This window comes from Anser cygnoides, chromosome 1, assembly GCF_040182565.1.
Source record: "Anser cygnoides isolate HZ-2024a breed goose chromosome 1, Taihu_goose_T2T_genome, whole genome shotgun sequence".
Lineage (NCBI taxonomy): Eukaryota > Metazoa > Chordata > Aves > Anseriformes > Anatidae > Anser > Anser cygnoides.
In genome coordinates this window covers 42,865,704-42,881,964 of record NC_089873.1, presented here as the reverse complement: position 1 = coordinate 42,881,964, position 16,261 = coordinate 42,865,704, and the positions used below count along the sequence as shown (strand labels likewise).

The 16,261-nt window shown below is 35.1% G+C and overlaps 1 protein-coding gene across 7 annotated transcripts in view; it reads right to left on the bottom strand.

The window, feature by feature from the left end:
• SYT1 (synaptotagmin 1) overlaps window positions 1–16,261 on the bottom strand; it is a 356,177-nt gene that overhangs the window by 122,537 nt on the left and 217,379 nt on the right. For 5 of the 7 annotated variants that reach the window (XM_066993398.1, XM_066993412.1, XM_066993406.1 and 2 more), the window contains one exon: window positions 7,006–7,197. In XM_066993398.1, coding sequence (XP_066849499.1) covers window positions 7,006–7,177 — 172 coding nt within the window. In that variant the 5' untranslated portion in view covers window positions 7,178–7,197. The remainder of the gene's footprint in view (window positions 1–7,005; window positions 7,198–16,261) is intronic. The other 2 variants (XM_066993404.1, XM_066993407.1) reach the window with 1 other exon arrangement.

Genomic DNA, 16,261 nt, shown 5'->3' with positions numbered 1-16,261 from the left:
TTAGATTTTCTCTTCCATTATTCTAGCCCCTCAGCAACTGTTTAGATACTTTGGATTTGAAAGCTGTATTTCCAGGAACCCTGATTTCAAGCATTCAAAACATGTTAGGTCCCTAAGATTAATGAAGTTATTTTCATGCTCTGAATTTATAAAATAACAAATTTGAATTGTTTTTCCTTGTCTTGTGATTTTTATGTCTTCTAGATGTGTGTGGGCAGTGTTTTCAAGCTTCTCCCTACTTGCAGGTGGTCTAGAAAATTTTATTCAATGAAGAATGCTGAAGTTGTCATGTAATCATTGAACTCTGGGGCTGGGGGATTCAGGGAGAAACCAAAGTAATCTGAGATTTGCATTTAAATTGCTATATTTATAAATACTTTTTTTTTTCCTCTACTATTGCACTGTAATAGTTCTGTCTTGTACCTGTTCCATGTTCTAAAATAAATCTTTATTTCTAATTTCCCTTGTTTCTTCCCCAGTGTAAAGCTGCATGTATTTCCCTATCAGCAACTGACAATGATTTGATGATAGAACAGAAACAAGAAGACTTAAATTTATGCCTTCCTGCTTTCTCCAGCGCTGTTCTTCAGACTTGCTGGAACATCAAGAATCTTCTCTCTTTATTCTTCTCTAAATTTCTCCTGACAAGTCCTCTTTGCCAGGACATGAATGTCAGACTGCTCCTAAGCTGAGACCACTGCTTATTGTAGTGATATATATGTGTGTACACTAATTCATGTATGTATAGACATAGAATCATAGAATCATTTAGGTTGGAAAAGACCTCTAAGATCACCTGGTCCTACCTTTAACCTAGCACTGCCAAGTCCACCATTAAAATCAGAAAGCATTCTATTAGCAGCATTTCACTTCTTTTTTTATGAACTTCAAAAAAAAAACACAACAAAACACCTGCCTTCTCTTTCTCACGTCAGTGCCACCTATACTCAAGAAAACATTAGAAGAAGTTGTGAAATGAACAGTCGGAATTTATTTTCTGCAAATGACCAAACCAGGAGGTTGATAAAAATTAAGATTCAGAAATACTTCATGCACAAAATTTTTAATTTTCTAATGAATTATAGACAAAAATCAGCAATATCTCCAACCTGAATCTTGATGCAAAATAATAATGAAATATTAAGAAATAAACTTCATTGCCATTTAAAGAGGATAATAAGCTGGTCAATCAAGGAGGGCAGAAAAGCAGAGACTAGTAGGAAATAAAATAGAGGTGTGTCTAGAATGACTACTGAAGGCTGTAACTTTAATTTAAATGGCTAAACATATAAATCAAGAATTATTTTATTTGCTGGTTTACCCAAATATATCTACAAGTCAGTACGTCAGCTTATTAAGCTGTTATTTAGAATTAACCCAGACCTGAGTCTTAGAGTTATTTTTACATTTTTATTACAGTTTCTTCTATAGCCTCCAGTCCCATTTCATTTTGAGAGCTATTCAGAAAGCCAGGGAGAGGTAAACAAACCTTTCTCTGCACAGCTGTAAACAGATTGTGAAACAAGTCTGAACAGGATATCGTTTTTTTAGCCTGAATCATCACATAGCTTTGAGCTCCTGGTTTGGAAGACTATCAGTCACTTGTGCACAATAAATCAAATTTAGGTGTTTTGAGGGCAAATGGAGGTGTGAGCCAGCCAAATATTTTAGAATAAGGTTGGTATAGAAATGTAACTTTTTCAATTACAGTGTAGGACAGCAACAAGCATTAGCAATAAGCAGTAACTTCCTATTAAAGAGGTAATGATAGTATCCAGCACTGAAAGCATTCAGATATTGCCGCTATTCAGGATTATACCAGAAGCACTGACAGAGTATGATTATTCAGTCAGATGTGTTGTGGGATTTTTTTGGTGGAGTTTTTGCTCTTTTATTTACCTTGCCAGCAGAACAAGGTCTTCTGTTCATAAAAGAATGTATTTTTAGGAAACACATTAAATACACTTTGATTTTACAAACATGCTCATTAAGTAAATTAAAGATAAAACTTAACAGTAATCAGCATTGTATGGTTACTATCGGTATCTTGACATTTAAAGCCTCCACTCAAAAGCTGTTGTTGTCTTGCATTCATTTAGTCTTGCAGAACCTAGTAATTGCTTTTTGTAAGTATATGGCAGGTATTTTCCCAGCCAGTAGAGAACGGCCCAGATGGAAAAGCAGGGAGGGAGAGAAAGGAAATAATCAATATAGCTTATAAAGACTTTTAATGCAGTTTTGTTGTCAGAAGTGTGAAGTACTACCATTTTGTCTCTTTGCTTTACCTCCTTTTTGTAGGAGCTGAGATGGTACCTTTTTTCCTCCTTCTGGTCAACAGCTTAAAAATCCTGCTGATTAAAGATAAACTAGGATAGAAAATATAAGAATCGATTAAGATAGAGTGACTTTTATACACAGTGCAGTTGAAAAACAACTGTCCTGTGATTATGCAAATCAGCCACTCTCAACCAAAATGCAAGGATTTACATAACGGAGAACAAAATTCTTCACAGTTATGCCTCAGTAACCTTACAGGATTCTTGCACTTTAACTGTATGACTCATTGTAATACAATGATCCCACTTGCTCACTCGCATTATTCAGAGTGAAATATATGGTAGGAAATCACCATTTTGTACGATTTGTGTGTTTTTGGAAGACTACAATCTCCTGCCACAAAATGTGGAGTATGTTCTTCTTTAAAGAGATACAAATCAACAAAAAGCTTGTATCAATCAAAATTTCAACTGGGTTTACATATTGCATCACTGCTCTTGTAGTAAATGTATACTAATACAAATGGTCCCTCTGTTCTTCTTGGAACTTTTATTTACTCATTTTTTTTTTTTGAATGCATCTGGTTTTGATAAATATAAGACTTCTCTGGTGCATGTATTACAGGAGGAAACATCAGTGTCATTTAAATTGCACAGACCCTATCCTGGAGTTTTGCGGAGTGAAATCTTATTGGCGATTCTCATATTTTTAGTTAGTTAAATATATCTAGCCTATTTAACTTGTGACTTTTGTGTGTTCTACAAAACATACTGTTTTTAAAAGATGTCTGTTCTGATATAAGGCACATGGATGGAACAACTATTTATTCAGCTGGGTATACTTTGCTGTACCTTTACCTTTGTCATCACCATTATTTGATTTTTTTTGTGTGTGTATATAAATATGACTTGATATTACAGAATTTTGATGTAAAGACAGAAAGAGGAGAATATTTATGAATTAGCCCCTACTACAGCTGGGCTTTTTATCACTTTAAGTTGATTGCAGGTGAGCTTTTTCACAATATGGCAATATTATATCTTATTATACTTCCATTAAATCATGATGGCTTATTTTCCATCTGCAGTCATCTTAGGCAGAAGCAATTAAAACATTTAATTATTTCTCTCTTGTAAACAGACAATAAAGCACTGGCAAGAAAAATACTCTCCCAGTAACCAGCAAGCTTTCAAAGCCTTCCTTGTCACATGGTGATATGTCTATCCTAGCCGAAACCAGGACAGGATGAAAAGACCTTTGGAAGTTTTAATGAGAAAATACATGAGATAAAAAATATGTTGGTCCATGCTGGTCTCCCATCAGCAAACATCAGAGAAATTGTTGACTATGTCATTTCTCTGCTATGTCTAAGATTCAGGGTCAGGTCTGCAGTCTGAATCTACCAGAGAACATAATGGTCCACAGTCCACATGCCACAACAGTTTTTAGGCTTAAGTATCTGTGCTATCCCCAAGAGGCTTCTACACCATTTTGCTGCTTTTCTATCTCTCACATGGCAAGAAATTCCTAGAAAGACCCTGTCAAAATGATTTTGTTGGAACAAATTTACTTTCTGCTCTGTCGTAAGAGAGATTCACAAACAAACAAACAAACAAATAAATAAATAAATTGCAACCAGCTGTACTAGTGAAGGCTTGTCAATTTTTCTTCCAAAATGAAATCCTGAACTTTGTTAGGGGCTAACAACACCTCACTGACAACTGCCTACTGACAAAAAAACGATCAAATAGTAAGGAAATGCTTTAATCTTCTGACAAGGAAATGAGGCCGGTATGGCCTGGTCTGGCCTGGCCTTACCCCATGATATTTTGGAGACAGTCTACTTAAACTTATTTTGTGATCTATTTGTGTTAGTTTATAAGGGACAGCTGTTTATTGGCAAGAAGCACATTTAGACCTGCCAACTAAAGTCCATTTATGTAGGATTTGTTACTGTTCTCAAAGGAGAAGCGAAAGTTATTTGGATACAAAATGTGCCAACATTTCAGTGGCGTTACTTCTTATTTAAATATTAAAAAAAACACGCCCAAGCCCTTCGCAGTACAATGTACATTTAACTCTCTTCTTGAAACATCAAAATTAATATATATATGTGTATAAACAAGCAGAATGTTATGTTAAAAAGTCCCAACATTTATTTGATGGAGATGCTGAGAAAATCCAATCACATCTCCAACCTCTAGAAGGTAAACATGGGACTGGCATGGCATTTGTGATCACCCAGGTTTAGTTTTCTACCACAGAATTCCTGCGTGATCTTAGATAAGGGTTGGGATGTCTAAAATGAAGGCAACAATATACACTTCATGCAGTCATAATTTAAGATGACCTTTGTAAAGGTTGTGTAAGTTTTTAAAAAAGTATACTAAACGTAGCGCAGACAGCCTTGACCATATTTGTTCCCATAAAGCAGCTACATATTCTAAACAAAAACTATATCAAGAATTTTTTTTTTGTCTTTGAAGAATTAAAAGTAGCTTTTATCTCAAAACTGGAAGGAAAGACATTAGTGCAAATAAATGTTTGCTGGGTAACGGCTGATGCGCTATTATTACTGAATGGAAAAATTAGAAGCATAAAATGCAAGAGGTAATAAGAAGACACACTGATAGTCCTAATTTTTAAAGGTTTTGGTCTTGCCTTTCAAGACAGGGAACTGATGGAAACTTTAAGAGACTATTCTGCCAAGCAAAAAGGAGACTATTACAGGTAGAAGGAGAAGCTAATACAAATAATAAAGATGAAAATGGATCAAGCAGGTCAACAATCAAACTAGTCAAAAAAGGCAGTGTTTTAGATTAATTCTTTGATCCAGGGCAGGATTATCAAGACTTTCCACAATTCTCTAAAGAAGCAGATTCCTATTTTGTTTAATGTGACATTCAAAGAACTTCTCTAAGTTAGGAAAAAAGATCTGCATGATGTTCTGTTCTTACTCTCAGCATAAGGCATCTTATTTTATAATTACTAAAATGTATTTCATCATAAATAGAGATGTCTTATGGCCTAGTACATTTTCCTCTACAAGCAATTTCATCATATAAAAGTAGGTTTTTCTTTCTTTTCATGATAACAGGAGAAGTTTTATTTGGAAAGATTCTCAAAATGGGACCTTCCAATTGTCTTTATGGTTGTTTTAAAAAAGTATGCAGCAGTGAATTCAAAGTTCCTATCTATGTATTTTCCTAGATCTATCAATTGTAGTTGCTAACACAGTGGAGACAATCCACAATTTTGCTATTCTGAAACTAAAAGCTTAAAAATAAAGTAATATCTACAAAAAAAGTCATCCACCTCATTGATATAGCATGATGAGCTATAAATTAAAAGAGAAAATATTTTGAATGGACACCATTTTTCTCTCAATATCTTGTCTTTTCTTTTTCCCTCTTCTTTTTTACTTCTAGCAGTTTTGTTTTTCCCATGATATCAGCAGGCAATTTCATTTCAGTATGGTCTGCACTGGACTGTGCAGATTATCAAACTAATGACATACGGACTTCTTACCACTGTAACACCTCTACTCTTGCAAGTGAGAATTTCAAGTGACAGAGCAAAGCTGTTTGCTATCAATTTTGCAAAAACTGCATCTGCCAGATTGCCAAGGTACATTTCAGAGATAAAAAACCAGTTAATATTCTGATTTGTTATCTGTCTTTATCAGTCAAACAGGATTTCTTTTTACAAATGATAATGTTCTAAAATGAAAACTATCATATATGTTAAAATAGCTTCCTGAAAATATTTTACATTTAGTTATTCTTTTGAAGTAAAATCATTAGAGATTGAATGTCTCTATAGTGCTTGCTATTGAAACACACATACATACATGGTGTCCACGTTCATTTCTACAAAATGCCAAAATTATCTGCTTGTCTCTTTAGGTGTTTTTTAATTTTGGTAACAAAAGAAGGATTTTTTCTTTCTTATATAAAATGACACTGAAAATGCTGAATTAGTTGTGTGTTTAATGCCAGTCTATGCATACGAAAATATACCAAACAGGTTCAAGCAGACAGTAGTTATCATAAACAGCAAAAAGCTTTGTGTACAAACTGACGCCTCAACTTTGAATCAACACTTTCTAACAAAGGCCAAAATAACGCTACTAACAGAAATATACACCGGTACTTTAAAAGTATCCTGCATAGGTCCAAGAACTCATGCAAACAAAGTTTGATGGCAGATCTAACAAAATTACTGAGAGGGAAAAGAATGTCTGTTTTCATACATTAATGATGTATTAGAGATATTTCCTTGTTAAAAAGCCATTATTTTTCTGTTTCTACATTTCCTAGTCCCCAAAGATACACAGTTCCTTTATTTCTCAATATTTATGGTTTGAAGTCAAATTCTGCTTTAAGGTAATATGACCACACTATTTATAATACACATGAAACCAGAAGCATTACTGTTAGGAGATACTTCGATCCTGTGGCCACTGTGAAGTCCAGCTCTGAAGATTCAGCAATAATTTGTTGGAAAAGTTACAATGACATTATCAAGAATAGGCTCAAATCACAAATGAGTTTGTTCTCATCTTTTCTACTGCAATTAATTCGGAGGAGCTTATTACACCAGGTATATCTTCTGATTTTTTTAGTTTGAAAACATTTAGTCTGCACTCTAAATAAATGACAAAGACAAAAATTTCAAGTTAAATCTAATCTGCCAGCAGAAGCTTTTAATCAATCAAGTTTTACTTACGTGGAATTTTGTTCAGTTCATTCATGAACTTCTCTTTTAATTTAGAAAATGCATCTTCTTTTCCTCCCCCTCCTCCGGGACTGGCTGGTTCAGTGACATTACTTGGTGGAGCTGCTGCTACTGTGGTAGCTGGCGGTGCTGCCAGGGCCTCATGATGACTTTCACTCACCATTTTAACCCCTGTGGAAGCTGCTGTTGGGAAAAAAAATATATATATATATTTACATCATGAAAGTGGATCTCATATCAATAAAAGACTAAATAGGCAGAATATCACTTGGTGCTCATGCTTACTGGGTAAATATGACTGCATCAGCAGACTGCTTTGTGTTCTTCATACAATATTTATTAGACCAGAGAGAAGTCTTTTCCAGGGTTAATTTCAGACAGAATCATTTTAGTGCTTAGTGTTCTTTTCCAATAATGTTGATTCTCGAACTGCTGAAATTGAAACCTCAAAATTCCTGTAAAACGCTCATGCAGATTTACCTTTTGCTCTTCAATTTTGAAAGTATAAGTACATGGGGTGATAAGTGCTCCCTACGTGCAAATTTCACGGTGTATTTACAGAATTATTTATCCAGGAGAGTTACAGAAGTGCAGATAATAGCCAAAGTTTCTACGTAAAATAAATGAAGTGATAAGAATATAATAAAAACACTTCAAGATTTCTTGACAAAGTAATAACCTATTGTTTTATACTTAAGCAAGTTGTATATTAAAAAGAAATTGATTTGCATCCATTTTTATCTTTATTTATTGAAGGCAATTTTCCTTCCAGTTATTTTGTGTGACATTTGCTACTGACAATATTCTGTTAAATTATTCACATGTCTCATTGGTGTATTCATGAAACCACGACATCTGTAGGGTATCTAAATGCAGCCATATTGAAGAATCTGAAAGACTGTCACAAACATAATCCTACATTGGCATATTTTTCATTTAATGTTTAATGGGCATTCTGCAAAACCTCTGTTTGAGCTCATGGTACAAAGTGAAGAATCTGGGGCCTGTGCGGTGAAGGTGAGATGAGATGTTCAATGCAATTTCAGTATCACCAGAAGGTTGGCTGAAATGTTTACGTTGATTCTGAACACAATGTTCTGATTTTCTGCTGCATCCTAAATATCACTAATCTGAATAATCACACTCTGTTTTCCTTCAGAAAACCAAAGGGAGAAAGGGCTTGAAAGATAACAAACATTCATTATTGCTCTGAGTGTACAATTGCTCTCAGTCCCAAAAGAAACTTGGCCTTTGACCTTGTGCTGAGAATTTTAAACATCAGATGAAAAAAGGCAACACATCAAAATTAAAGGAGCATGACTGCATGCAATCTGACTGCAGCAATGGATGTTGCTGAAAGTACTCAAATCACTAAATCCAAATGAGGATTGGCTTTTTGTCCTTCAACTTTTCTTCTGTAAGCCCACAGTAAGGAAGATCTCCTACCACATGCCTCACCGCAGGAAGAACAAACCTTTGGAAATCACCCTGACCATTCCCATCATTAAACAGGGGTTTGTGCTTAAGTGTATTCTGGAACAGAAGTCATCCTTTAATACCGTCATTTGATGAAAAAGATTTTAACTAAATAGGGGATTGGCCTTATTCTGAAGAAGCAATGTGATGGATATTTTGCAGCAATTTTATTGACGCAGCACTGAATGAAGCAGTATTCCCTGCCCGCCCATTGCTCCTGCCTTTGCCCTCACAGTCTCTAGCCTAATATAAAATCGTGTTGATGTTGACACAGAATATGTGTGTGATATAGCTACATAAATATTTCATACACATGCAGTCTTATCTATTTGCCTGTAACAACATGGGAGCAGTTCACTATCTAAAGCAGACCAAAGCTGCTGGAAACATTCCAGTTAATATCCATGAACTTTGGCTCATGTCTGATGTCTTCAAAGATTTCCCCACTTGCCTCCCACAATAACAATCGGGAAAAACATGTAGTGCATAATTTGTGTAGTATGGAATAACGTGCCAGCGCTTTCAGACTGGGAGACTTTTTCCATATGCTCTGATGAATGCCAAATACTATGAAGCAAAACATGCAGAGCCATCAGCTGTAAACATTAATGTTGTTTTATATTATAGCATTTTGTCAATGAATGTCAGTTAAATCAGAAGAAAAGTTGTATGATATATCATAATTAAATCAAAATTAAATTGCTTAATTATAATATATTGCTTAATTATTTCAGGCCTGGCAGTTGACTATTTTATTTTGTAATGGAAGACACAATTTGCAGTGATGACTTTCAGCTAATTAAAAATTAAGGCAAATGTAATTTATTTGCTTCCAGTTTTGGAGCTATATTTTGAAAATATATTAGGAGAACAAATTTTTTACTGTTACATTTTCATTTATCCAAAAGAAGGAAAAAATAACAAAACAGAGTATTTCTCTAATCTCCAGGAACAAGCCTCAGTAGAGTCCTAGTGCAGTTAGAGGTCACTACATCTAATGAGGCATGCACAAATGCTTTGAGACTTGCTACAGAGCCTTTGACCTTTACACGCCAATGACAGTGTCCTGATATTTTAAATAGGTGTGAAGGGGCTGAAAAAGCATCTTGTCTCAGAAGAAGCTGTCTGCAGTAAAGAATTTTCTGAAGAGCACATGCCCACTCCCTTACAGAGATAACATCTGATGGCTTCTATTATTGTAACACCTGCAGCAGCTTCCCACAATAATGGTATAAACACTGCCATATTATTAGAGACTGCAGAGTACTGGATAATTAGATTTAAATTGGCATTTTACAAAAAAGGGGTTACTTTAATGCTGCAGTGCATTGCTAAAGGTGAAGATCTACAAAAGACTAGCAGAGTACCTGCCATTTATGAAATGGCCGTTGAAAGCAAAAATTTCTTATAGGTTAAAAAATTAAATATCATAGAATTCAATTATGATTTCCAGTGAAGTGTTCACTACAATGGTGATACTGCTAGGCATGAAATGCTGTACGTTGCATGTGCAACATGCAGTCATAACTAGGAGTACATTTGTAGTCATAAATAAAATTATTTCATTTACATGCTTCTATAAAGCATAGAAGCATTTCATTTACATGCTTCTATAGAGACTATATTGCTTGAGCATGCTGATTCTTTGGTATACACTGTCCATTCTGACTAAAATCCTTATTAAACAGATGTAAAACAAACAAAAAAACAAACAAAAACCCTGAAAAAAATACATGGAATGCTTGGAAGCAATGCTTGTCATTTCTATCCAGAAGTAGGCAAGTGTTGACTGAAAATGCAGAAATGATGATTTGAACCCTTGAGGATGTTGGGGATTTAGAACCTTACTATTCCCTATGCAAGAAAAATTTTGACAAAAACAAGTATCAGCTCAAACATCTACAAAATTTCTACATAATTTCCTCTGAAAAGGAAGAATCTGAATAATATACAAATGCACCCCAGAGATTCACAAGAAGGAATATATTTCCTCACAGAGGTACAAAGTATTGGCTGACTGCTTGCGTATTCTGGTATGGATACTGGTGGTGAGAGTCTTGTTGGAACACACCTCTGAGAGAGCAGTAAAGAAGAGGAGTCAGACTTTAGACATGGCTGATTATAGGGCATGGAGTAGCCTCTGAAAAAATGTGTTCCAGGGGCAACAGCCTCTCTTTGCAAACATTCAAGCATATCCAGAGTGAGAGGTGGGCTAATCCCATGGGAAATTTTAACTTATTTTAAATTATTCTCGAAAAATAAACTGAATAATGTGACAGCATTAATGAGAGAAATGTAGAATGTTCACAGTGATTCCTATGAAAGGAGGATCATCATCATCAGGATTTGGAACGAGAACAAAACTCAGAGCAGTGTATCATGTTATGGCAATGGGGAGATTCATGCTAGAATAGAAAGAAGAAAGGAAGGAAGGAAGAAAGGAAAAGAAAGAAAAAAGAAAGAAAGAAAGAAAGAAAGAAAGAAAGAAAGAAAGAAAGAAAGAAAGAAAGAAAGAAAGAAAGAAAGAAAAAGAAAGAAAAAGAAAGAAAGAAAAAGAAAGAAAGAAAGAAAAAGAAAAAGAAAAAGAAAGAAAGAAAAGAAAAAGAAAGAAAGAAAAAGAAAGAAAAGAAAAAGAAAGAAAGAAAAAGAAAGAAAGAAAGAAAGAAAGAAAGAAAGAAAGAAAGAAAGAAAGAAAGAAAGAAAGAAAGAAAGAAAGAAAGAAAGAAAGAAAGAAAGAGAAAGAGAGAAAGCTCAAATGACAGCAAAGAAATTTGCATGGTTTCTATGTGGTTAAGTTACAGCAGGTATACCATAGCATCTGCTGAAGGATTTAGTGAATACTTAATCCCAAGGACAGAAAATTGGTGTATTCCTTCTGCATGGATTTCAGTCAATACAATTTTGCTAACTTCTTCCCTTACCTGATGAATACAAACTGGGTGGAGTGAGATGGTGAATAGATCAGACATGCCATGCTGACCAAATAATTCTCTCACAATGAGAGATTTGTTGGAAAGTGCCATTTTACCTTGCTACTTCTCAGATTTTTCTGCCATACTAAATATTTAAATGTGGTTATTGAAAATGTAAAAATATAGTGTTACTATGAGGAACTTTATAAGTTTTCAGAAGTAATTGTCACTATTTGTTCAATGGTTATTGCTGTAACTGTAACAGAGCTGGTCACTGAACCCCAATAAACATGCCAAGTTGTAAATTGGCATCTAGATTGCTAAATAGTATTTCCTGTACAGCTTTATCTTTTCAGCATCCCAAACATGTTCAGCTCAGCAGTTATATTCAGCTTGGAATGTAATCACAACACTTATCCAAGAAAGAAAAAAATCACACATAAACATCACTTGTGTTCCTATGGCATTTTTGTTTACAGTTACCATGCACTGAGAGAGAAAAAACTATCAGCTTTCAGTGCTGCTTTGTCCAGGGTACAGTCAGTGTTACCAGAGAGAGGTTTGACACCACACTGAAAATTTACCTTATTCCATTAGACTGTTTTTAATGAAATTAATTCATCACTAAGAAGATGGGAACATTACCAGAAAGTCTAAAGCTATCTACAATAAACGATCTCTTCCTAGATTGAAGTATTCTGGGATGTTAATAATACATTTTATACTCATTCATCTTCCCATTAATGAAATATGCTATCTTTCTAGCTTCAGTAATGGACATTTATTTTAAAAGACAAGCTCAAAAAAGAGACTTTCTTGGCTTTTTGTAAAGATGGGTCTGTAACTACATTTTCAGAAGAATGGAAGGTCATAGTAAAGATGTCATATCAAAACAGCCTTTTCACCACTACCACAGAGGCTTACAATGCAATCCATATTTAATACTGCTTTAGTGAAGATAAAGGGCCAACATTTTATGGGAAGAAAAGGTTTGATGAAGATCTTGGGTGGGAGAATTCAGATGTCCCATCTGTGCTGCTACAGATGCACAATAAACTCCCCAGCAAACCCTCAAAGAATCACTTTTCTGCACCTTTTTTAGCGAAGAAATATTTCTCCTGCTGCCATATGTAAAACATCAGTTCAGCTGAAACTTTCTAGACTCCAATTTTACATTAGATCTTTAAAACTGTCTCTAGTGTTTACAGCTACACATCAACACATTTTTTTGGCTTAGCTGAACAAGCAAGATAAGGCACATAAATCTGTCCCTAGAAGTCCATGGCTACTTTATTGCTTCATTTTAGAAATGTCTGTGCCAGTGGCGTCCTGTCAAAGGAGCATCACTGATTCTGCAGCAGATGGCAGAACATCATGTTGTGATATAGGAACGGTTAGTTAGATGTGATGAAGACCTCACATATGTGGAAGGGAGAGACCTCTGAGTCCAAGTTTAAGCAAGTGTGGGGGTGGCAAAGGAGTCACGTACCAAGTCAGACAAAAGTGTTGCAACCCCGAGGTAGCAGACAGTAGGAGAGCTTGGCAGAAATATTTTTTGACAGTTAGTCAAAACTGTTAGTTTTGGGAACCAACTAGGAGACTGAGTTATCTACAGCACAGTCCCAGAACAGGCAACAAATCTTCCCATTATTAGGCATGAGCTCAGCATCAGACTCCAGAATTTGCTTAAAATAGGAAAAAACATTTTAGAAAAACAGCTGAAAGCAAGTAATGTGATGGCTAAATCCAAGCTCATCTTTTTTATTTATTTTTTTCTTTTCTATTTGTAGGCTCAAACATGTTTTGCTCCTCTCCTCAGACATCTATTTAGTTATTATTTGAGGTGCTTCTGGCAGTGTAACTGTCCGGAAAGTTTGTGTATTTAGATATGAATGTCATCCTTATACCTCCTCTAGTATTGAGGCAAAGCATGCATGTGAAGCATCTGAAGAAGCATCTGAAAAGTCAGGAGAAAATGAAATCTTGTATGATTTCCAACCTCATATTCATACTGAAAGCCTATTATCTAAGTATGGGTTATATTCAAATAATATCCAAATCTTTGTGTACTTTTCTTAACCTGTTTAACTTTTAACATTCATTTTATGTTTAATAAATGTAGAATATATGTAGAATACGCTCAGAATAGTTCACAGTTTTCTGTCATGATAAACATAAATATATTTTATTTAACTGAAATGATAAGAAAGTATGATTTCATCTCTAAGCATGTTTCAAAGCTAATGTCACAGAAAATGATCTGCCCAGTGTACGACAAGCCATCTAATTTTTTTCATAGCCATCTGATTTATTTTTGTGAAAAGTGGAGTAAGACAAACTCCTCACTACATGGTAAAATATGTGTGTTTCTCTTTTAGTTTCCTGATCACCCTTACCAAATAAGGTGGAGCTATTCAACGAACCCGGCTCTGAAATATCTCATGTTGCAGAGTCTCTGTAAGGGAAACTTTGGCTTCTCTTTTCAGAAAGAACCTCAGTCTGCTGATACATGATCTATGAACAGCTAATCGCTGTATGCAGCGATCTGCATACCAAACTATGCAAAATGATATTTTCAGACACCCCTTAAGTTGTTGATAAGACTGCTGTTAATTTAAGAACAGTGAAGCTAACACTAATTCTTTTTTCCAGCTAAAAGCCATAATTTTTTGACTGCACTTCAAACTTACTTTCCTCAATGCAAGAGCCAGAGGAGCCAGAATAGCTCACAGAGAAACATAAAAGTCGAGAGGAAGGAGTAATGTGGCAAGTCAAGAGTAGCGAGCCCTGTGCACAGATTCACTATATAAATGCCTATTTCCCTGACTGCGTTCTGAAACTATTATTTTCCCCTAAGTATATGATATTTCTTAGTCGAGCATTTCTTTTGATTTTTAGAGGTAATGGGGCTGGAGACAGGCCTGTCTCTCTGGATGTTGACATTGTTGTCATGTTTCAGCAGCAGTGAGGTTACCAAAGCTGTCAAAGCATCAGAATATGTATAATTTAACCCCTCTGCCTTCCTCTATTGCTGCAATGCTGTTCCAAAATGACTGAGGTCCTTGATACTAGCTAGAGTTATGAATAGGAATGAGGGAAAGAAACTACAGCAATTTCCTCCCACATGATCATTCTGTCATCTTTCACACTTGCATCTTGTTTCCTGAAGCTGTAATCTGCATTTCTACTCCCCTGGTATTTACTTTCAGACTTCCTTTATACAGCAGTGTAAGACAAAAGAATTCATATAAAAATTAGTGTTCAACTGCATTTAAGCATGAAATTCTAATACAGTCCACAGAGAATTCTTGCTGTTCCAAAATCATTTTAGAGTAATCCCACAAATAATGAAGCCCTTTGTATCAATAAAATCCTTGTTATGTACATTGCGTAAAATCAATTTATATTCACATATTTGGCTACTGTCCAATCAATGTCTCCAATAAAGCCTATAAACTAGGAAAGTGCCACAGAGACTAGCTATGATGTCGAAAATTCATAAGGAACAAAACAACAGAAATTGTAAAATAATACAGAGAGAAACACTATTAATATTCCTGTTTTGGTATCTTTGAATTGTTCTTCTGTTGAGATTTCCTGTATGTCCCAATTTTTGCAGTCAGTAACTGTGAGATTAGTGAAATTAATTAGGAACAAGCAGGATGGTACATGCACTAAAGAAGCAAATACAGGGGGGACCTGAGATATGCAATTCACTGCTACCTCACAGATTAGTTAAATCCTGGACTTAGGTTGTGAAATAATTGGCAACTCTGAGTGTGATTCTACTCTGACAAGTTACTATACAAAAATGGCACCTTCCTTCTGAAAAAGATCTGCTCCCTACGTATATTCAGTCATATATGCTGAATTTAATGAGTATCACATTTCAGCTTCAATACTGATTTTTTTTTCTGTTATATCTCCAGTATAAAAAGCTAAGAGAACATGAGCAAGATTTTATTCCTTCTGTGCATCATGAATGCTATTATTAACTAAATTTCAAAGACCAGTTGATTACATCTCTGAGAACCTACTGCATGTTAAGCAGTTATACCCAAAGGCATGGGATTATATACTTGTAGGCAAGCACATAAAATTTGGGCTGTGTTACTGGTGGTAGGTGGGAGAAGGAAAGAGCTCAGCTAGTTTTTCAGATCTTATGATAAAATTACATGGCTGGCATTTAGAAAAATGTAAACAGTTGGTATTTGGCATTAAAGCTCTAAGATGCGTCACCTAAGTGTACTAATGGGAAAAATACTCACATGTGACTGAATTATGTAGATCAAGTTTTGCAAATTCTGCGCGATAAAGGATTCAGATTTTTCAGATACAAGCAATCTAGTATTAAAAACCTCAATAGTTCACGACACGGATATCAACCAGGTAATGCTAAGTACTTGTGCATGTACAAATATACCTGTCTGTATATATACATCATGGGTACATAGCTATCATGTATGCACAAATGACATGCTGCGATGCTTGCTATGAGGTGACTAAGAAAGTATTATGACTTCACTGTCAGCAAAGCAAACAATGTGAGTCTGAGTCCAAGAATTTTATAATAAACAGTTTTGCAGTTTTATAAAGATAGCAGCTTTGTAGGGAAATACACACTTTTCAAGAACTGTGATAAAAATTTTCAGAGATTTCTTCAGCCACATGACAGCAGCACTGAAATCAGAAACAACCTGGCAAAACCATGAAAGTAAGCTGACTGGCTGTGACAGGTTCTGCTAACTGCAGCTATGTGGAAATTACTTTTTCATGAATGTCACCAATCTAGGAAAGAAAAGTACAGGGGTGCAGGAAGCATCTGCATTCATATTTTTTTAAAGTTTAAAATAAAATAA